The following is a 24,537-nucleotide window of genomic DNA, read 5'->3' as shown; positions in this document are numbered from 1 at the left end:
GTAATGACCATCTGTCTATCCTCCTCTGTAGCCGGTGTCCTAGCTGCTCGGATACAGTATGTTGCCTTTGGGTAACAATCGTGTCTTTTCACCTCATGGCTCCCAGCAGAGGCGGCCTCTCGGCGTGGCTTGGTTAAAATTTGTGACATTGGTGTACAGAGGGCCACAGACAGAGACGGTGGCAGCAAATGAAGGATGAAGGTTTGTCTACGAGTGTCCGTGTGAATCTGTGTGTGTGTGTGTGAGACAGTGGTGTCAGTGAGACTGTGAGTGGGTGGATGGATGGGTGAGCTTTCACCAGAGGAAGACTTATTGCTGTGATTTGAAGATACCGTCTCCATCAGGATTGCTCTCCTTGCAGACTCCAGTGTTACATTTGTGAAAATCATATTTATTTTGCTGCATCACTTCAGCAATTTTTCTTCTTCTTCTGATTTTCACTTTTAATTTAGGGCTTCAAAATACTAAAATATTTAAAATGATCGACGGGGACAGCTATCAAGAATAATGATTAAGACCTTGGTGTGATTGTGTCATTTAATTGTCTTACAAGTGTTTTTATTTGCTTATAGCGCACTTAGCGGGGGAGGGAATCTCGGATGGCTTGGATGGAGAACAATCCGTCTCCTCATACGCATATTCATGTCTCCCAAGATCCATCACTGTTATTGTTATTATTAGTTTTGGCATAAAAAAAAAAACTAATTTAGAAATCAGAGTTGGATAATTAAAAATCCAACTAAATCCATTCCCGCAGGAGAGCGTGCATCGGATGGCTGAGACTGCTGTCAAGCCCAGCCGGAGAGATGGGAATCTGCAGGCAGGATGCATTTTCACGTACTGTGAATGTAACCTTGTAAAAGTCTTGATCTGTGTTGATCGTTGGGGCTATACTCACGCTCTCCTATTTCTATTTAATGTGGTTATCCAACCATCCATTAAACCAGGTAATTAGTTACACTACATGTTACATATACTGTCATTGCTTATCCCAGACCCCAAAAACCCCAGACTCACTTTGTCACATATTTTGTATTCATCAAAAACAACCGAACCTTGTGTTTTAACGAGCATGCAGCCCTTGGTTTGGAGTTACTTACTAACTATCAGCAGCTAGCTTAACGCTATCCCGGGTGACCGCACACAGCAGCACTTTAGCGTCGTCCTCAAGGCTAACGGCCTCCCCCACACCCAACTCCCATCTCCTGGAAATGAGGTTTATGTACTACCAATTTTGTGGTACCAATTGCATTTCATGAGGAAATGTAATTGCTGCCTGGATTATGTGTCTGCAGCTGCTTGAGTATACTGCATGCGAGCCGTGGGGAGGTGGCGGTGGCGGGGCCGCGGGTAGGTGTGGGGTTGGATTCAGCTAAATCCTGTTTTGTGCTGAGACGAAACGTGACATCACCTTTTCACAAGCGAGCCCACCTCAAACGGCGAGAACGGGAGCACAGAAATCTATCTCAGTGTTTTACTTTTAAAAGAAATGTGTTCCACGCAGCTCATTGTAGGAAGCTGACTGAGTAAAAGAGGTTTTCAGGTAAATTCAAGGTAAGAGAAAGCTTTGGTGAAATGCTTATAAACTGTGTCCTCTCCTGCACATCACTTCTGTCTTCTTCACCATTCATACCTTTAACCTACAGTTTAACTAGAGACCAGAGACTTTATAGAGATCACACCAGCCACTACACCCTCTTAACCGCTTTCTAACCTTCTACTTCCTCATATCAACCATCAGTCAACAAACAAACCCTCAAACTAAAAAAATATGTGCTGTATTGAAGAAGACTTAAAGCGATTAAGACCATTAGCTCATGTTCACATGAACAGAGATAATAAATCAAGTGAGAAGTAAGGTTATTTTCTCATAGACTTCCATGCATTCAGACTTCTATTTGCAACCAAGAGTCGCCCCCCTGATGGCCAACAGGGAGAATGCAAGTTTAAGGCACTTTAGCTTGGGCTTCACTTTTCAGAACTGCTACAAGCTTTACCTTTTAAAGCAAAGTAGACATTCAATCGATTTCAAGTGGAGAGTGCGCTGTGGTTGAAATCGCCAAAAGATTTGCTGTGAAATGTTTTCTTTGCCTTCGCCAGATGACAGCTGGGATCGGCTCAGCCCAGCCCCCCCCCCCCCCCCCCGTGACCCTGAATACAGGATAAAGCTGTAGACAATGGATGGATGTTTTCTTTGCTGGGCTCCTTTAGTTCCTGTAGTTTCTACATATTCTGCAGTCTACAAACGATATAGTTTTTCGGTCAATGAAGTTTTCGCTGAAGGACTAAATGTAGCCGGGGAAGCAGGAAGCAGGAGGATTTTACAGTTCTGTTGTCTCTCTGCCATACCTGACTCTGGCCATGGTGTCTTTGTGCAGCTGCAGGCTACCGGTACACACTGTGATGTCTTTGAAGTGTTTCTTTCTTCTTCGGACGTGGGCAAGTAGGTGGAGTGGAGGGAAAAAATACTGGGAGAATTTCCAATCCTGCTTTTGACTCCGACGGCCAAAAATTTAAAGACGATTTTTGATTAAGAACCAAAATCGTGACACAACTCTATTTGCAATAACATCATCATCATCATTTTTCTCATATCATGCAGCGATAGATCTAGCTATGTATCTATCAAACCATCCATCCTGAGTCTATAAGTGCATCTGAATTATACTGTCATCAGTCTTTGTGGGCTCGTTATATTAAAGTGTTCAGGAGTGTTTATCCATAAAATAACTGTACTGTACTGTAGAGCCAATTTCCTCCAAGCAGGTATGTCTGTGTTTCACTTTGAGAGAAATCCATTCGGGCTCTCTGCTCGAGAAGCAAGAATCCACCCCAAAATGATCCTCGGAGACTCATAGTGACCACAACACATTCACACACTTATAAATATCATGTGGGTTTGTCAGCTTATTCAGACATGAATACCCCCGAGGAATCGCCTCATGAAAAATGTAAGTTTTCTCTCTGTCTGGGTTTATTAAATCTCGTATTAAGCTTCCGAACGCAGTCAATACCCAGCGTCGGAACCGTTTGATTCATTTAGAGCTCACATCTCACCTTGCACAGTCTCACGTCACGCTGTGTTTTGTCTTGTTGCTCGGTGCCGAAAGTGACAGCCGGCTGAGGAAAACACAAAGCTATCCAACGGACAGCTCTTTAAGATTCATCAACATCCCGCCGTTCTTCTCTTCAGGCCCATAATTCACGTCAACGTCCTGGACCATAATAGCTTTAATTTGACACTTTAATAGTCTTTTTTTGAAATATGTACATGGTGCAAGAATTCTTCATACATGTTAATTGGCTAAAATGTGACAACATGAGGTTTGGTTGACGCCTTAAAGACACATACATGGTATACGGGCGTTATAGGGGCTAATGCAAACAGCATCACAGCTAACAAATCCAAAATTGGTCTTGACATAACAAATGGCAACAAGCACTGTATAACTGGGAGACGGCGAAATCGAAGCCCATAACAGGTCTATTTCTCTGGCTTGAAGCTCAAATCTTATCACCCCCAGACTGAGACATTATCCTTCCCTCACCTCAATAATGAGACACGTGCCACATATCCTCACCGCAACTCAATCCATGACTCATTGAGCAAGCACGATAAAGCGCCGGCTTCCAGCGGCCTCGTCAAATAACTTCAGTAGGTCTTTAGTTGATATAGAGATCAATAAAAGCTGGATTTGAAAGGTTTCCGCGGGTCATTTGTGGTCGGGGATTATTTCCTTCGCTTCCTACAATACCTCTGCCAACTCAGAGATATCACAACGTTATGCTGTACGTCATTAGAAATTAATCATTTCCAAAATATGTTGGATCAAGACGTATGCTTGGCAATGGAATGAGTGAAAATAATTAGTATGGGTGGGGATTTACACGTTATTTGTTAAAAATCATCTTTTGTCATGTGTTATGGGTACTAAAGGGGGTTTGGCCATAAGCAGAGGATGCAAATCCTCTGTATCAACCATGGAAGACATCAGCCTCGTCAGTCAGTTAACGAGGGTCGGCTATTGGTTTGAAATAATAATAATTAGCATCCCTAGTAATGTTTGGTTTTTTTTTCTTTCTAAATCAAATTTAAGTTCAGCCCATCACCTCACTTAACCTTCATACAGTCCCTTAAGGTAGCAGTGTGCAGGATTTAGTGCCATCTAGTGGTGAGGTTGCAACCTACTGAATATTCCTCTATTCAACCCTCCCTTTCCAAGTGTGTCGGAGAGCTACGCTGGACTTCAGGTAACATAAAAAATGCAAAATGCCTTCTCAGAAACTCATAAGAAACATGTTTCTTTGTGTTGGACGAGTACATTTAAGCATTAAACAAAAGAAAATAAGCCAGTGTCCAGAAAAGGCTCGGCCTGCCACCATCTCGGCCACTAGTTCTAACACAAATTCATTCATTTTTTGCCAAATAAACCCCAAATCCTAAATCCTTATACCAAATATGCACATCTCTTTGCACCCTGATTGCGATCTGAATTCCTTGTTTTATTACCCAAAACATTGAAGAAGTATTTTAAGCACAGCACACCATAGGATGATGACTGTTTCCTAATGGAGTGCAGTTATTGTGGGTGAATCAGCATCAAGCCCCAAACAGGAGAGAAAAAAAAAAATGATTGTCCCATATTTCTTCTAATTACAACATCTGCGATCAATTTTGCATTTGTTGTTGTGTCCAATTACTTCCTTGACCAAATCCCCACAGTCCTCTCGCAGTGGAGCTGCAGCTCGGCAAACGAGCCGCTGCCTAATATCCTCCGACACATTTATCCACCGACGTAGAGGTTGGGCTGTGGTTGTAAACATATTAAATACAGACGGATTTGCAACATCTAATCCCAGATTCAACCCTTAGAATTCCACCTGTAATCTTGAATAATATGATGCTCATTGTCAGTTTCATACATGATCGCCGTCGTATGGTCAGCTATAATTTAAAGGTTCTTTTTTTTCCCCCCCTTTCTTCTTTATGTGCTGTTCTCTCAGCGCGTTCACTGGTGGTCTAACACTCCTCGCTTGTAGAAAAGTATATTTATCATTCTAGAACCATGCAGCGAATAATTGACCAATTATTCCGTGAATAGAAGTGCACATTCTGCATAATGTTAGGTTCTTTAAAAATCCAGGGGATTGAAGGTGAAGTATAAGCTGTCTGTTTGCTGTCTTGTGTTTTAATATTCAAGTAATTGGCTGGGTTTCGAGGCCCCCCCAAAAAAAGGAACTACTCGTGGTGCAACAAAGATGAAACGTAATCACACAAGGCAGAGGTGAAGAGTGTGATGATGTACGATCCCAACAAATCTACGTTCTCTGGCTCTCAGACAGCAGCTCATAGGCGAATCGCAGCCCGGCGCAATTCATCTCAATAATCTTCGCCGACTCAATAAGAGCGCTAATAAAGAAAAAGAGACGGCCCCCGTTTACACACAGGTGCTGTTGTAAAGTCGATTACTCGCTTTGTTATTACTTTGCAAGTGTCGTCAAAGTTTACCGGAAGATGTACGAGCTCTTCCCCCGGTGATCAGCCAGAAGGCCCTGATCTCGATTCTGATTAATAAGACACCGCCAGAAATAACTTTATGGTGATTGCTCGAGATAATGGTTGCACACACACACACACACACACACACACACACACACACACACACACACACACACACACACACACACACACACACACACACACACACACACACACACACACACACACAATGAGAACTGAATTTCTTGATGGGACTTCAACTTAACTTTTCCAATATTCAGAAGAAAAGGTCACAAATATAAAAACAAAGAAAGACAGACATAAGCACAACAAACTGTTTTAAAACAACACTCATTAATTATTTCATTATGCTAATAAATCCGGTTCTATCTCAGTTGTTTCATGCGTGCTTCCATGAAAAATTTAAATTTCACACTACAGTGCCCCACTTAAAAGTTTGCATGCGTTTTTTTTTTTTTACATTGAATGAAAGTCGAATTTTTTATGTGACATTTTTTTTTCTTCACTGATAAAACAGATAAAAACCCTTTAATGTTCGAGTGAAAAAGGAGTAAAGTACAAATATGAAATAGATGTTTACAAGTATTCCCCCTTTTCATAATGCAATCCTCCACCTGATGCACCGGTGGCTTTAGAGGAGACATCATTAGTAAAATGGAGATCACCCGTGTGTATTCGAGGGGATTGTAGTAGAAATACACGTGTATCTGGAAAGTCTTTCAAAGCCGGAGCTACATAGGAATGGCTTAACGACAAGCATGTCGACATCCTGGAGGGCAGATCTGAGCCAGAGCTCCATCTCAGTCGGGAATTTGTGGCTGGAGTTAAAATAAAAAAAGGGGGCTGTTCACTCATGATGTTTGGCCGGTTCAGCAGAGGAGTGCTGTGGGCCGCCACTGTAACGGCTGCCAGAGTTACGTCTACTAATTACTGACTTGGACAGGGTGAATACTTATGCAGAGAGAGAGAGAGGGAGGGGTCTCATTCTATTGATGCCAAAACAAACAAAAAAAGCCACATTAAATCTATTTTTCAATGTTGCGAGGCAGTGTGACATGAAAACCCCTGAGCTGAGGAATAAACACTTTTTTTAAAGTGCGTTTGCAAAGCTTTTTTAGCCCCAAAATGGCAACCGACTCATCTGTGAGAGGAATTACAATCAAGCTGTCGTCACCTCGAGGCCAGTGGCGCTGGGAGTCGTGCGAGGATGACAACAGGTTGGCCGGCATTAACACTCATCTTCCTCAGGCTAGTTTAACACCTGCCTGCTGGCCACCAGCCTAATTCTTTTCTGACGGCCTCAGCAGGAATGATTGATGCCCGAAGGCCTTCGTCAATGTGTGTGTGTGTGTGTGAGTGTGTGTGTGTGACTGCCAAACTGCTCTATTCACAGTGCTCCCTTTTGAAACTCATTTAGACAACACCTGTCATTGCACACACACAGGTTGCTTGATGTTTTCCCTTATAGGCTTACTGTGGACACACACACACACACTTTCAAGATAAGCAGGTGTACTGCGCGTCGCTGATAATATTTTGGAAATTCGAATCACCTTTTAGGGGGGGATTGTTTTAGCTGATGCTGCACAATGCTCGTGGTTTATTAAGACGATGCGGCGGCGTTGACAGGAAGCTCCTCGTTTCAGAAATGGCGGGTAATTCCCATGGCCCTTTGACATCTACTTTGTCTGGTCCTCGTCGTGGAAACGTATCACAAGACCGCCAGTATGGACACGCTTAAGCCTTTTCTCTATTGTTGGCTGTCGATAATCTTTGCCTTGTCCTGAAAGCCACACACCCACACACACACACACACACACACACACACACACACACACACACCCACACACACACAGAGAGAGAGAGAGAGAGAGAGAGAGAGAGAGAGAGAGAGAGAGAGAGAGAGAGAGAGAGAGAGAGAGAGAGAGAGAGAGAGCTCCAAAGAATTTTAAACCTCTCAATGTCCTGATACTGTTGCATTTTTCATTGGTATTTTAAGCAAAGAGTTGTGAGGTCTTAGAAGTCAGCTGGCATTAATTCCTCCGAGGCAGAAGGGATTCAGCTTCTCCCTGGAAAGAGGCTTAAAAAGAAACTTCTTCTGCTTCCAGATGACTTAATTTCCCCGTTCGCACGTATATTTTTCTATCCATAAGTGGACAGGAGGACAGTAATTGAATGTGAATACAGTTTGTCTTGTTTAATGTTTATATTAATTGAATAATAATTGAGATGCATTGTTCTTGGACGTGCAAAATTATAAATCAATGTGACTAACGGGAGACGTCGACTAATTGGCTCATTGTTTTCCATGGTTGTGGAGAACGGAGTATCAGGGGTGCAGGTGGATGCATAATACATCAAGGTGAGAAGAAACACAAGGAAACGGAGATCATTAACGCTGCTTTGTGGGAAAAAAACATGACATTTAATGGATTTTCTCCAAACTACCACGATGACCAGCTGGACGTACGAGAGACTTTTCTGTTAAATGAGACAAGAAGCATAAATTAACCGATATATTCTTAATGTTCGGTGGAGGTTGTGTCAGGTGTGGAGGTCTAAAGTCCGTTAAATCAACTTCTCCATCCGCATGACGGTTATTCTGGCCAGCCTGGAGAACCAGCGGTTGGCGTGCGTGTCACTGTGGGACGCCGTCTCAACAAAACCGAATTTGCGATACAGGGAAATGGCCGCCGTCTGCGGCGAGGTGACGTCCAGGACGAGGCGGGCGTACCCTCGCTCTTTGCAGAAATCGAGGGCCTTCGTTTTCAACTGCGAACCCAGACTTTTACGGCGCCACGGAAACACCACGACCATGTGGGACATCTCGCCGTAGCGGCCGTCGTTGGCATCGTGGCCGAACTCCGAGGCTCCTCCGTTGCAGTCGTCGAACCTCTCGCCGCCCTCCTCTCCGCTTCTCCCCGTCACCGCCACCATCCCCACCACCTTGGGCTGCCCGCCCACGTCTGCCTCCGCCACCCAGAACCCGTTATCGGGGTTTTCCAGGTAGTTGGCCTGGATGTCGGCCATGTCGGCGCCCAGCCTCCGCGCCGTGTAGCCGTCGTGGATCTCGTGGCAGCAGTAGTAGATGAGGCCGGCCCACGCGGCGCCGAAGAGCAACGCCTGGAAGTAGGAGCTGCCTCCCAGCACGTAGCCGGCCATGGAGACGCTCAGGGCCACGCCCACGTGGTCCGGGTGGCTCAAGGCCTTGAAGAAGGCCGGGTACACGTGTTCGCGGATCCCGTCGCGGAACAGCGAGGTCACGGCGTGGCGATCCGACGGCCGGTATTCCCTGATGGAGAACTGAACTGTGTGATTGAATGGGAGAGGAGAATGAGAGCTCAGCGAGACTAATCTGTCTCTTGTTGCAACGAGACATTCCGGCTGGATTTCACCGCGCTCACGTAACTTGTTTTTGTGGAGGAAAAAAACCCCCCAAAAAACGATCAATAAGCCTCTTACGGAATCGAACCCTTTTTCCATTTCTCATTTAACTCCATTCTACATGAGCATAAAGCCTCGCACTTATGTATGACAGCCCGAGGTGAAAATCATTATAGCGTTATCAAAGCATTGTGTTTTTTTTTTTTAAGATTTCAAAAAAGTGAGAAGCAATACAATTAAGTCTCCAAAGTGCCAAAGCATGAAATTCAAAGCGAGGTGAGAATGAAAGTACTTTAGTTTGAACGGGAACGTGTTACATGTCATCCAGGCCTGTTAGAAGTGCCATTCATTTACACCCTAGCTGTCGTATTAGTGGCTCCTGGTCTTAATTAAAAAGTATGAAATATTATCACAATCAGATCATCAACTTACAGTTATTTTTCTGGGCCATGTCGACTCGTTCCCCCTCGTCTCTCGCTCACTCTGAAGGACTTAACGCCGCCGCGGCTCGCCCTCAACTTAAGCTACAGATTGTGATAATCAGCCATTCACATAAGGGATTGCGGTCACACACACACACACACACACACACACACACACGAACACACACACACACACACACACACACGGACACACACACACCACCTCGCAGACTTTAAATGACTTTGAAGTCCTCCTGCTACTGATTGTATAACATACTGATCATATAAGACATTATACAGATGGAGATAACGGTGATTTGAGGAAGCGTGCCTTCACTTTAGTTGAAATTAATCACAGTGTTGCTTTGATTGTGAAACGTAGAGTATTATAGAGAAAACATTGTTTTTAATTAGCTTACTCAACAGAGTAAAGAAGTCTATCATTGGATTTCTCAAGGAGGATGAGCACAGATCAGGAATATTATGAAGTCAGAATACTGAGCAGTGTGTGAATTCAGCTTCATAGAGGTTTCCTCGAGTGGAAATGTTTCTTATTAACATCTTTTCTGGGCGCTTCAGTTTTTTCGGGGGCGTTTCTGCTGTGGATCTCCACACGGCCTCTTTCCCCCGGAACAGAAGGTGAAAGCAAATACGAATACCGTCGAGGTCCCTTGACATAAAAGTGTCCTATGGCGTCGGTGTCTTGTGCAATAACCCGGCGGCCTGGTGACATGATTAAATTTCCTGGGCAGGAGAAAGGGCCTTTACACCTGTTTAAATCAATAGCGCCGCCTCATGAATCCGTGAGCGCCGGAAGGTCAAGCACCTCTGGAAGTCTCTCAAACCATTTTTACAGCCACAGTGTCAATTCTGAATTTAAACCCCTTTTGAAATGGCACTGTATCCCCGAGCATACGACTTCTGTTTACATGTGAAAATAAAAAAAAAATCACAAGCCCCGCGGCAATTCAACGTAGTGCTCTCATTTTCGAATGAGCCACTTCGACTGTGAAGTCACAGCGTCAATCCCACGAGGTCCTAGGATGTTACATTTCCATAACACGACTAAATTTGGTGTGTATATATATAGAAAAAAGGTCAAATACAGAGATTTCAAACGCACAAAAGGGACTGGATCTCGCCGACTGCTGGTCTTGAGCTCACAGCCACCTGGTCCACCTGCACGCTGCTGGAAGAACCCCGTATTCACGTCCTGTTGGCTCATCAATTAATCTGTGAATGAGCTGATTTTTTACGTTCCGTCTGTCTATAAAATCACCTTATTTACTCTCCACGCTTCGGGGTCACAAGGGGTTAAACCTCCGTACAACCTCCATAACAACCAGACCAGATGTCACCCTGCTTTTATTTCCAGAGTAGCATAATACAGCAAAGAGATACAGCATGTAGGGAAATAATTCATTTTAACCACTTCACTCTATGCTTGTGCACTGTCAGACTAATCCATCAGTAATGCAGCCGGTGAGGAACAAAAACATTCTTTCTTTACGTATCTTCTTTCCCAAAAAAGATAAAAGCCCCGTCACGCCTGTTCTTTGGTCAAGGGGCATAATTCATGACATTTCTCATTGAGGGGGTTTGATTGGAGGTTATTGCTGATGTCGCCTGATAAACAGGGATTGTAGACCAGAACCTGGCGTTCACATGAAACTGACACTTTAGGTTAGCTTGGGTGGGAGTGGGTAGTTCATAGGTAGTTTAAAGGATTCTTTGTGGAGTGGGGTTGTCTGAGGTACATACTTATCAGTCAGTGGATTCCCTCCAGCAGCCGAGACGGCGAGCCGGTTTGGAGAAGCAGGCAGGAATACTGACACGAGAGCAAAGCAACGGACTGTTGTGGACGAGGGCGGCAGAAAAAACATGGTTGAGCTCCCGAAATGGAAGACAAACTCAAATAAAATCAATATCACTTTAAGTATAAGCTACATTTAGAGTATTTTCAGCCATTTATAAATACAGATTTAAACAGATATCTGCTGCTACCTGTCAACAGCAGTGGATTGACAGTTCTCCTGTACCATCATGCACTGCAGGTTATATGAATACATTTCCTCATACAACCCCAATTAAAACAACCGCAGCTATCCCTTTAAGGTCAGCGTTAGAGGGTCCGGTAGATTTATAATGGCACAACCTGATAGGTCAACACATTATTCCAACATTAAATAGACTGTTTGCTAATGGAAGGGAAAGAAGTCCGATGTCGGAGTCACTGCATCGAAATATAATCTACGATTTCATGGAAAGTCGTTTGGCTTTGAAACATTACAATTATAAATGAGCAAAACAAAACAATAGATGATAAATGTCTGGAAAAAACCGGAGGTAATGCAATTATGTCAAAGGCATTTTATCAAAACGCCATCACTTTGAAAAATTCTAATGACAAAGAAAAGAAAAATAGGACGTTACGTTCTTGTAAATGAAGTACGAGCCGTTGCATTAATCAAGTTAAACATACAAATATGAGTAATACTTCATTAACGCCGGGCATTATTGATTTCACTTGATAAAATTGGATAAGAGTGCTTCAGAGCTGATTGCGCATTGCCTTGAAAGAAAAGAAGGAGGGAAAAAAAAAGGTTAAAGTTGCCCTGGAAACGAAACTGCATGCTTCACTTCTAATGGGCCCAGGAGTGCCCAATGAATTCCATTTTTATTCATGGACATGAACTTGCACAAAGTATGGAGAGAGCCTGCTCGGTATGCTTCTCATAGAGCTGCGACATTAAGGGATTAAACCATTACATTATTGAGCTTCTCGCTACGTATCCGCTGGCTAGCCGGCATTTCACAACTCCGAACCCGCCGCCGCCCGCGAAAAATCCACATCCTGTACCTCAAAACTGACTATACACAGCCGGAACACTTCCCCACTGATTTCCATTTAATCCAGACATCTATCGTTAACACAGAGATGCGTTTGCTCTTGTGTGGGACATTTGTAAAACTAAAAGCAGAACTTGGATATTGAGTCGGACACAAGAGTGGAAGCTGATTCATGCTTTTGCATCGGTTTCGGCACTTTCTCCGGCAAACAGAAGAAACGTCCTGCTACACAACTCTGATGAGGTCAATATGGGGAAACCATAGCATCTCCATGGCGACTCACTTTGGATCTGTGTTGGAGTCTGCAGGAGGACACGCTGCAGTTACTTTGACTCGGTTTATAGCGACATCCATTCTGTTGTCCAGTCCAAACTTTCAAAACTATATTGAATTGAGGTAAAAAAAATATGAATATCTTCAGTAAGAATGATATCGTCTGTGAGCCAGTAATGAAAATCCTACCCTAATGAAAATGTCAGCAAAACCATTGCTGACAACACTTCAGCTTCTTTTTTTTATTAATATTTTCTCAAAGTCCTTAAAACCCTTCTTTTTTTTGCCACTCCAAAAAATGTTGCCAGGGAATTTAATTCAGAAAACAATTTAGTTTTCTCACTAAACTCATGTGCCAGAACAATTTAGGACACATATCAATATTAGAGAGAGAGAGTTGGTTTATACGTAGATTAGCAACCTGAAGTTTCTGCACAAAAATAATTAAAACACAGCTTTGGCAGGTTTACGCTTCAGTTATGTGTTACCTTAAATTCTCAGTTTGCGTTTCGTTTCAGAGCGTGTTTTTAAGTATTTGTGAGGCCTCGGGGAGCATATTATATACAGATGAGAAATCATGACGAAAGTCTGAAATCACAACCGACCAAAGAGCAGCAGACGAGAGCGAGGCCGTCTTTAAAATCTCGCTTCGTCACAATCCAAGTCGTGGCCCCGTCTTTGGAACCGCTTCACCTTCTGTCAGCAGCCAAACGTGGTTTTCTCACCTCAAAGTGAAAATCACAGGGTTTTTTTTTTTTTTCTATCCTCAAAACAACAGGATTGCAGGCAACAAAACACCCTAATGATGCTTCGGTATTAGAAATTCTGCTGAATAATAACAGAAGGCTGTCTCGCCACGTATTGCGTGGGAGGCTTGTAACAAAGCACCGATGAGGGACGAGCAGCGCCGGACATTACCAAGCTGCCCTTTTAAAGCTCACAGACGTGTCATGGCTTTATATGCTAAACGGAGGATTTCATACAAAAAAGCAAACCATTGTTACTGCAGGAAGCACACCAGCGCCGCGAGGCTGTAAATACACACATCAGACAGTCGGATTGATAAACAAAGAATGAAACCTTAGTTATTCTCCGCCATCGGGGCAACGGTGGTAAAGTTGGGCCCGAGGGGGGGGAGCCAGACGAAAGGCCACGTTGTTACCCAAATCAAAAGTGTTTATCCTCTGGTGATGTGACAGTGTTTAGACATGCTCATGGCATCGCTCTTATTTAGTTCTTAGTTTTTTATTTTTGGCACTGGGGGTTCTACAGGGAAGGTTATAATGAGCGCTTTTGCTTTTTTTATATTTATTTATATTCTGGGGTATCCTAGGCTATAGGTGTGGAGAATTACAATAAGATCACAATGCAGATGAGTATGTGAGACCGATAAATAGCGATGGACCCAGTTTTTAGAAAAGCCTATAAAATGACAACTCGTCTTACTAATAGGGTCATTAGTTTTAGAGATATGTTGTTATAAAATCAATAAACAATCCCGACCTGTTAAGGTATCACTAAAGCCATTAGGATTCATCCTCTGGGGAGCATGAATGTCTCCATCAAATATATCAATTCATCCATTATTTGTGGTGGATCTGAGCCAGTTAGTAAAGCGCGTTGTCAATTATTAACAGGGTCGGCCGTTTGATCGTTATCGTCGTCCTGATATCGACACACTGATGCACTTCTATGTGCTAAGAAATGGTTTAACTTTAACACAAAATGCTCAGAATAACCGTCTGATTGAAGCCGTTATTTGCAATCAACATGCTGCCGCCCACGTCTCTATATAAGGAAATACGTTTGAGGCTTATTATGGGATAAGTGGTAAAAGAGGGGAGTATGCAAGCAGCTACTGAAGAAAGGGAGACAGTGTTCCAGGTGGAAGGCAGAAAAGGCACACTTTCATGAAGTGTTTCCATGGGAGTGGCGATCATAAAATAAAAGTTCATTAACGTTTATGTGGAAAAAACAACAGCCGGGATTAGAGACTCACAGCAATCATTAGACCAACATCCATAAGTGGGATATGTCCGGGAAATGAGGGTGAACGTGTGGACATCCACGAGGACTTTAAGGTTTCAAGTGTCAATCATTCCACTTCCAACTGAAAATAACAAATTAACAATGCTGTGTATATACGTATATAGTGAATATCTGCACTGTTGCACTTAAAGATTAGGCTAGCCTAATATTATTAATATAATTGTACTTATAGAATTAGATTTCAGTGGTGGCGCCACTCCAAAATCCAAATAAATCCAGAACTCCAAAATGTTGTAAAGCCCAAAAGTTCAAATTTACTGAAAAAATATAGATAAAATCACTTCCGTCTAACAAAATATTCCTCTTCAATCAATTTGTTGGCATTTAGACTTTCTAATCATTGTGTCTCTGGCTTGCTGCTAGTTCATCAACAGAAACGAGATTGAATATATTCATCAATTACCTTTTTTTTCGTGATTAGGACTAGATACCAATGTCCTTAATTAATATGCAATATTGTGTGTATGTACTTCATCTTCAGCAGGTTAGGTATTTTGGGGTTTTTGTTCCGGGGGAAGGAGATGTGTTGGCCGGCCGCCGCCTCTGGAAAAGGCAACACTGCTTTGAAAGAAGCGATGTTTTTCTTTGACACCTGCTGTTTTATATGTAAACCGGCACACTGGAAGCTTCTTGACGTTTGTCAAACCTGCGAAAAGGCGACAATTTTATGAAACTGTTTCTGGAGTCAAGAAAAGGCATCATACGGCCAGAGCCGTCAGGATTATAGCCCAAAAAACTACTGCACTATGTGGACTGAACTATATTATTGAAGCCTTGGACAATCATCAACACTGTGCTGCACTGAATAACACGTTAAAAAATGAATAAATAAAAATAGTTTGCGCCTCAGATCGGCACATTGGATGGAAACGAAGCTGATGTGACACGGCTCAATTGTGTTGCTTTTTACATTTCCTGAGGAACAGAATGCTCCTCGTTCCACCTCAAGGTCTGGACGGATACATACCGCTGTCCACGTCATTGAACTGTTCACATTTTTCAAACGGTTATTTTCCACTTTGTCTGAAAGGAGATGTACGACGGTTTAGTGGTCTGAGAGAGCGGGAAGAAATAACCTTATCAGTGAAATCATCAATATTTAATCATTTAATCGAGTCTAAATTAACCAATAACATAATGCAAAAAAATAAAAAACCCTGAGGTAAAGGTGGTCTGTTTGCTCTTCTCCTGAATACAGATTGAAGACAACAAAAGGCTTTTCAGCAGAACTATATTGTGGCTCATCCCGGGCTCTCCGGGGACGGCTGGGTCAGAGAAGGAAGCTGCAGCAGCAGCAGCCTGAAACTAAACACCATCTATCACACTTAAAAAGCTGCCCACCTCCACCTTGCCACCAATATGCCAGGAGTTGTTGGGGGAGTAGGGGGGGGGGGATTATGGAGGGATTTTGCAGCGAGATAAAGCTTTGAATAACTATTGGCTTGTTTTTCATTAGGAGACACTGTTGGTATTGTTTAAGGTTAATTACTGACTTGGGTACAAGACTCAGGAGAACACAAGTCCCCGCCTGGCTGTGGGCAATATTAAACAACTGATTCGTCTCAGACAGAGGCAGGTTTTCAAGTGCGGCTTCTTAAAGAAAGATTAAACGAGGCGAGGTAACAAGGGATGAAGAAAAGGGTGCAGTGCTAAGGAAGAGATAAATGAGGATAAGTAGGTAAACAGAGAAACACACAATATTGTAGTCACTCCATCACAGAGGGACGGAGACGGAGACGGAGACTGGCTGCTACCAGTTTATCACAGACACTATAATGGGGGAAGCAAGGCAGCTGTGATCATCACACACAGTTTGGATTAAAGGTGGCACGTTAGATACTGTGTGATATTTGGGCTGATCCTGAAACTCACCCAAGGAATTCGGTTTCTGACGATTCACCCATTTTTAATGTCATTATTATTCATGTGTTCTTTTCTGCCCATAAAAGTTAAATGTTGTCATTTTTGTGACTCCTCCATATCCGATGTTAATCTTGCATCGCCTGCCGACGGAGAGGCAGAGTCCGTTATTGGCACTTTCAGCTATTTATCTTTCCGTGACCTAGCAGTGCTCAGCACTCATTTAACAGCCAGCCGCTTCCTATGTGACTGAGAGGATTTTTTTCTTATGTTTTCTGCCAAAATTCTCCCCTAAAATTGGATTAGATGTAGAGAGGATTAAAGTGTAAAATGTTTCCGTGCATCAAATCATTTTTTTCTGATTTAACAAATGCAGATCCTATAATGCACTATGCATAAAAGCAGAGTTCTTTTGTGTATTGACAAGGTGAAAGCTCTATTAGAGGGTGCAAATTAAACTCCGAGATTGAAAGGATGAACAAAATAAAAATGCAATTTACTCTGTCAATTTGCTGTATTTTGGAGAATATTATTAAACGCTAACATGGCGAGATTTCTTTAGAAAAAAAAAACAAAAAAAAACCCCAACTAAATCAGGCATCATTACCCCGGCGCCCTGCTACTCAACACAGCTGTACAGTCAAGTGAACTCTGCTCCAGCCAAATTAAACGCTATTCCTCCACCTCTGAGTGGAATTCTAATCAGGGAGACGGATGCAAACAGCAACTGCTGCATCGTGTTGTCAGATGGTTTGGATCGTCGGGGTTCATGTCACGAGAAATTCAATAAAGATTGAATACCGGCATTTTCCTCCCCAGATTGACGATGTCAGTGATGTCAGTAATGGCTGACTCCGGTTGGACAGTGGTGGGAAACGTACTGAATATATGTAAATGTCCTCCAAGTACACTTATTAAAATAAAATATCTAAAGTGAAAGTATTCTGTATGCATTATGGTCATATCATGATATATATTAATTATATATATTAATGTATTTTTAGTGATGTGTTAATATGCAAGCAGCATTTTATTTTATTTATTTTCTTTCCACCGCTGCGTTCGGTATAAACGTTTTCCCATCAACCTGACCTCACGGGAAGGTCTTATAAATAGCGTGCCCCTTTAAGTGCATGATGTGTCATGAGACATTATAGTACGTATGGAAAACACATTAACAACGTATCATAAGTGGGGAAAAAAAAAGGTCACTCATGAAACTTCAATTAAGTCAACAAGGCTTCTGGTTTCACATGGGACACCCTGGTCCTCTGGGTGAAAGTCCTGTGTTTGTTTGACTCTCGGGTTCACACTGCAGGTACCAGGACTACATGGCATGAAAGGAAACAACAAAATTATGTTGTGACAGGACGCAAAAATGGGTTATTTATAGACCTGGTGAGATCAGGCTGGTCCCAGACACTGACTTTAAATATATTTCTCTAACATCAAACGTCACAAAACTAAACAAACAAACAAGAGCTTAACAGCCGCTCTCCATCTCAGTGAATAAACATGTGTCACATATCCACATCTGCCCCACTGAGACTCGGTCACACTGCCACTTCAAGGCAACGCAGAGACGGATCACTGAGTGTTGCCAGGAATATGTTGACATACATGGATTCACCACAAAAGCAAAGCTTATCATTTACATTTACATTTAGTGCATTTAGCAGACGCTTTTGTCCAAAGCGACTTACAATAAGTACATTTGTCAAAAGAAAAAACCACAACATATCATTGCCGATAAAGAAAGAGCTAAAGAATTGAAACAAGTGTTCGGTCCTCATCTGAGTAAAGTAGTAGCTGTTCAGCAAACATGCCTTAAGTGCTATGATCATGTGAGACAAAGTCGACTAATTACAGATTCTCAAATCAGTTATATTTTCTCATTGTTGCATATTATGTGATCTCATAATGCAGTTTCTGCACGTTAAATAGCTGTATCTCAATTCATTTGTTTGAATGACATCGTCTCAAACCTTATGGATATCATTTAAAAACCATCATTTATTGTTAAAATGCGAGGATGAACCAGGTCATCCATTATGTTGTTCTCTACCTTATCCAATCCATACGCATATTTATACACGAGGTTGCTTATCACCGTCTTACCTGTGGGTGTATTTATGTTGATAAACGACGTGCATTATAAATCTTGTCGTACATAATAACATCCGACTGTTCGTGTCTGCAAACTGAGCCTTTTATGCCAAAGATGAGCAGTATGGGGTAACAGGAAGCTCTGAAGAAGCTTCAACATGAGTTTGTAATTATGATTTTTGCCCTCTGTTAAAGATGATCAATAAATTAGACCTCACTTCTCACTTTTAGAGCATTTTCACGTATGGTTGTAAAATATGAAATTTTCAGCTTAACATCTATTTCCCCATTTGCTACTCGCCCTTATTCAACCGTAGCTTAGCAACCATCTTAGGTTCATCTGCTGGGGAGGATGCTGATGAAACTCGAATGTTGCCACGAAGTGTATTTTTAAAGGAAAACACCACCGCATTTCCATACTGAACTATGTTCTGCTCTGATGTTAGACGAGGTGATACATACCTCCCTCTCCTCTGTGCGTGCACTCAATGGCTCTTGCGCGGACTCCGCGCAGCGCTAATTTGCTAGCATGTAGCTTGTCCTTAGGATCCAAAGGGGGATGAAGTTAGAAGCGACCAAGCACTTCCACGTTGTCCCTATTTAAATACGGTTACGTGAGTAGTTACACGACCCAAGTTTGGTTACACAAAATGAAACATGCCAATTTTTCTAAGCGGATAACAAGGATAACTATATAGTATGGCGGAATAACAACTGGAAGCACTTCGACGTCGGCGCAGTAATATCATCACTCAAAACATGACGGGACTATATACCTTCTGCTTGTTTTCACAACCCTGTACGATCCACGTTATAACCATGATGTTTGATTGTTCACAAACTATCTTACTACAACCTGATGCTTCCTCAACTGTGCACAAACTACTACAGCTGGTGCAGGCGACGGCGTGCAGGTCACGTAGGTTCTATTGACGGAAGTAAGAGGGGGAGCGGAGTGATGATATTACTGCGCCGACGTCGAAGTGCTTCCAGTTGTTATTCCGCCATACTATATAGTTATCCTTGTTATCCGCTTAGAAAAATTGGCATGTTTCATTTTGTGTAACCAAACTTGGGTCGTGTAACTACTCACGTAACCGTATTTAAATAGGGACAACGTGGAAGTGCTTGGTCGCTTCTAACTTCACCCCCCTTTGGATCCTAAGGAATATACTGGGACAAGCTACATGCTAGCAAATTAGCGCTGCGCCGAGTGCGCGCAAGAGCCATTGAGTGCACGCACAGAGGAGAGGGAGGTATGTATCACCTCGTCTAACATCAGAGCAGAACATAGTTCAGTATGGAAATGCGGTGGTGTTTTCCTTTAAGACCCCTTTGAGTTTAAATCACATCGTAAACATTCAAACCTGGAGACAAGTTTTCCACCAAACTCACAGAGATCACATTCGATTGATCTGTGCATCTGATCACTAAATCAATTCATCTCATTGAATGCTTTTAAATCCTAAATGAATAAGGAGCAGATTCCTTAAAGTGTCAACGTGCTCAAATTATACATTGTGTGTTGTCTCCGTGTGTTTGTGTGTGTATATTAGGGTTGTCAAAAGTATCGAAACTCAAAAAAGTATCGATACTAAAATGTTGTATCTGGATACGATACTCATTTTCAAAAGTATCGAATAATTCTGTGCACTTTTCAGTTTCAGACTTTTTTTGTAACAGGTGCAGCTGCTGAGAATACAGCATTTCAACAGTGTAATGTTCATGTTAACTGGTTTGGCTAGTGTCATTTAGTTTATTGTTATGTATATAAAGCATAGCCAAGGAAGGAACACTTAAGTTAATTTAGTTTTTATCAGGCTTGCCTAATATTTACAAGCTCAAAATATTGTTCCAATTGTTATTGTTTATTTTATTTATTTATTTTTTGCACTACCTCAGACCTGAAACTTGTTATTTTTGCATTTTTTTTTGTTGATAAAAATATTTTTTTCATCCTTGTGGTATCGAAAATGGTATCGAGTATCGAATATTTTCCTGAGTATCGGTATCGAGTTGAAAATTTTAGTATCGTGACAATACTAGTGTATATTAGGGGTGAGTATTGGCAAGAACCTCACAATACGACACATATCACGATACTTTGGTCACAATACAATACGTATCACGATACTTTGGTTACGATACGATACGTATCACGATATTGCGATATAAATAAAGATGAAAACACAAGTACTTGTATATGTACATCAGATGATATTGATCAGAGGACAAATTGAGTCAAAACTATTTCATTCAAAACAGCCTCTCCATCCTATTAATTCCCATGAAATTCACTGGAATAAATATTGAAAATAAAATGAAAAAGGATAAAGTACTGCATTCACAACACATCTAAACATGAATCTTTTTTCTTTTTTTTAAATCGATGTTTGGAGTTGAAAAATCGATATTGTATTGGGCGGCAAAGTATCGCGATATATTGTCGTATCGATATTTTTACCCACCCCTAGTGTATATATATAAAAATCTATTTACACTCAAAATCAAAAATCATTTTTTTTTAAATAAATGACTACAGACTGCCTCTGAAGGTAGAACAGCATGACCTAGGAATAAAAAAACAACAACCAGCTAATTTGAGACACTTAATGTGACATGATCAGATCCACATCCCTGCAGACTTAATATTCTGACCCGCTTTCTTTAGAAGTTTTTACTTGTATGATTTTCTGGCGAGTGAGTCAGCCCTCACAGTGCTCTCACTTCATTTGAGTCCAGATCGTATTTAAATCTCACACTGGCTCATTTCTAAGCCCAAAAAAAGAGCTCATGCTTAACCTTTTCAGCCTCAACCCACGACATACCGGGCCTCTCATGGTGTTCATTCCAGACGGGATTAATATGAAATACTTTGTTTTTACATTTAGAAACGGGTTCACCTGCCAGAAAGTTCACCGCCGTGTCACAGCCACAGCACTCGTAGCCTACGTAGGGTTATCTATGCTATTCTAAAGTAGCTCAGGTTTCCTGGCAGACAATTATATACGGTTAGCTTCGGTACATGATGCAGGAAAGATCACAGCATTTACATTTATTTAGCAGCAGGTAGAAGGTTTAATTGTTGTAATAGATCTCCAATCATAGAAGTGTGTATATTTGATCTAGTCCCAGTGACACACAGTGAGTTCTAGTCATAAATATGTAGAAACTTTTCAAAATATTAGTCTAAATCACAGTCAGCCACTATATGTATCTACATGTACTCTATGTATTTTTTTAGTCTGTGTGAAAGCATGCCAAATAGACAATTTATTAAAAGGATCTAAAACATTTTCTCAGCTTCTTCTTATGAGCAAAGGGGTCATGAACGCTTTTCTGCCAAGGTTTGGGGTTTTTCCACATTAGTTACTTCTTTCTTTGTGGTTTGCTTATCTTGGGTGATGTCATGTACGTCCATGCACTAATCGATATGATGCGACCATGAACATACGACAAGGAACTTTCATTATGTGTTGATTTTAATATAGATGGATAGATCTTTATCGTCATTGCAGGTGATACAGCAAAACTTTGTAAGGAGCATCTCTAGTTCGCAGCTCGAAAAAAAAATATGACAAACATAAATAAAAAAGGTAAAGAATATAAATATGAAAAAACATTGTTGAGTCCGTATTGCTGTAAGTCTGTTATTGATTTTGAAAGTCTGAGGGAAAAAAGCAGTTGTGTTTGAGCACAACTGTCATGTCTGAAGTCAAGCCACAAAGGCGTTAGTTGTCCGGGTTTTGACTCCATATAGACACTGATAATGTTCTGTTGTTAATCTGAATGCCAACAATTCTATACCATTGATTATTGGATCATACTTCCCCTAATGTAGAAACCCCAAGTATTTGAAAAGATACTCCTTGAATGTTTCTTTACGTAAAGACTTCTCCGAGTACTACGAGTATTGCTTTACAAGCTGTCACAAAGGACCAGAAACCTCTTCAGCCATAAGTGCCTCAACAAACATGTCACAGTCTGGATTGTTCCTCTTTGCAACCATTGAGCTCTATCCGTTGTCACCACTTACAATAGGTGAGGCTTTATTGTGTTGCGGCTTTATGTATTCCTCTGCATCTCGATTTGATAACATCGTCCTCTGAGCCGGTCGAGTGGCCTAATTAAAAGTATTCAATTGGCAATTCGTTGGCAGGCCGACATCAGCTCACTGGCACGCGTCAGACTTACATTTGCCAGTTGGAGCCGAGCGAAAGTGTTGAGAACCAAAAACCCGAAGTGAAAACACACAGCACCTACTGAGGTGCTAATAGAAGATGCACATCAAGCCGAAACAAGGTGAGCAAACGCCCACAGACATCAACGGTGTCGAGTTTATATAACGGAGCTGACAAACCACATGAATGAGGATTTATAATGGGATTCAGTAACGCCGATGAATGCGGATGCTGTGATTTGATGAAACCTTAACGGCTCCGTCACAAGGCGGGTGCTGATTCGGTTTATGCGTCAATTTGGACCACCGTCAACAAATTAGATACAAATGGTTTTGAAAAAGAGACAAGTCACAATTCATTCTTGTCCCCCCCCCCTTCAATTTAACCCCATGAATTAAGCTACGTGTATGTTTTAAAGATTAGGGCAGGAGACATGAATCCTGGAGCGATTACAGAAATCACAATATCACAGAAAATGTCACCCTAAAGGACGACTATGTGAAACCAACTTTTGTGCCTTTTATTTGCCGTTGTTGGACCATAAATTGAAGCTAATTGGACGAGCATAGCGCTGAGCCGGTGCAACACTTACATGACTGAAGGTTTCATTGTTCTAAATCTCTACTTGGGGGAAAAATCCTGCCGGAATGAATGTGAAGCATTCATCCTTCTTGGGTAAATGCCATTATAGAGTAACGTTGTGCAATACAAAGAACATTGGAGAGGCGGTGAAGCTGCCCAGCGGTCATCAGCTCAGCATAAGGCATTGGGGGCCGGACCACCAAGGCTGTCACCCCTGTAGCCCATGTACTTAAGAATAACACTCCCGTACCGGGGTAAATGTGACTCTAACACCTTGTTAGCCACAAGACTAAGAGTCCGCTGGGGTGCACTTGGGCACAAAGGTGGTTTGAGCTACATGCTAATGTCAGCACTCTGCTGCAATATTGCTCACAGTGACGGCAACATGCTGAGATTTAGGGAGTATAAAGTTAAACCATTGTTCACCTCAGTTTAGCACACTAACACCTGTTAATTAGTACTAAACAAAGTACAGGTTGGCATTAAGGGAATGTCTTTTATCGGTTTTGTAAGTATTTAGTCATAAATCAAGTATTGGACAAATTAATGTTGACCAGATGGTAGTGCTATTTAAAAAGTCAGGATTAGCACAGTATCTATGGTTACGTTGTAGGGGACATACATATTTGTACTAAACGCCGTAACAATTCATCCGGGAATTGTTGAGACAAAGGTCAACTTCATGGTTCATGCAGAATCCTCTGGGGAACATGAACGTCCGAAATGTCTTCAAAATTCATCCAATAGTATGATTTTAATCGGGTGCAAAAATGTCCCCCTTATGGTGGCACTAGAGGAAAAGTCAGGGATCACTAAAGTCACTAGGATTCATCATCTGGCGACCATGAATGTCTCCCCCCAAATTTCTTGGAAACAGTCAACTAGTTATTGAAACATTTCAGCAAAAAAAAAAAAAAAAGTCAACCTCACGGTGGCGTTTGAGGAAGGTTCAACAGATGGCAAAGGTCATCTCACTTATATCCTCTGGGGATCATGAATATCTGAACACAATTTGATGTAAATCCACCCAATTGAGATATCCCCAGCACTGGTGAAGCTAAAAACTATTTTTAAATGGTTGTATAGAATCCACATAAGACCACATATCAGGGGCACCGGTCTTAAGACTTCTTAAGAAGAGGTTTTTGTGTAAATTCAAACCGTCTCCAGAGCTCTTGGACGTGTCAGTTTCTTCAAGCTCTTTGCAATGTAACGGACAAACTCAGGCTTTGGTTAATGATATTCATTGAAACATTTGGAGGTATTCTACTGTCTTTCATATGGTAAGTTATTTGGTCTATTGTTCCAG

The 24,537-nt window shown here is 41.8% G+C and overlaps 1 protein-coding gene across 1 annotated transcript; it reads right to left on the bottom strand.

Moving 5' to 3' along the window:
* Positions 1 to 7,974: 7,974 nt before the first annotated feature.
* Positions 7,975 to 9,452, bottom strand: LOC311017050 (putative N-acetyltransferase camello). The gene is made up of 2 exons (XM_084015165.1): positions 9,338 to 9,452; positions 7,975 to 8,829 (listed from the first exon to the last, which is right to left on the bottom strand). The coding sequence occupies exons 1-2, from the start codon at positions 9,354 to 9,356 to the stop codon at positions 8,090 to 8,092; spliced, it is 759 nt and encodes a 252-aa protein (XP_083871291.1). The 5' UTR covers positions 9,357 to 9,452; the 3' UTR covers positions 7,975 to 8,089.
* Positions 9,453 to 24,537: the final 15,085 nt, after the last annotated feature.

The sequence above is a fragment of the Eutrigla gurnardus genome (genome assembly GCF_963514095.1).
Source record: "Eutrigla gurnardus genome assembly, chromosome: 8".
NCBI lineage: Eukaryota > Metazoa > Chordata > Actinopteri > Perciformes > Triglidae > Eutrigla > Eutrigla gurnardus.
This window is presented reverse-complemented; position numbering and strand designations above follow the sequence as displayed.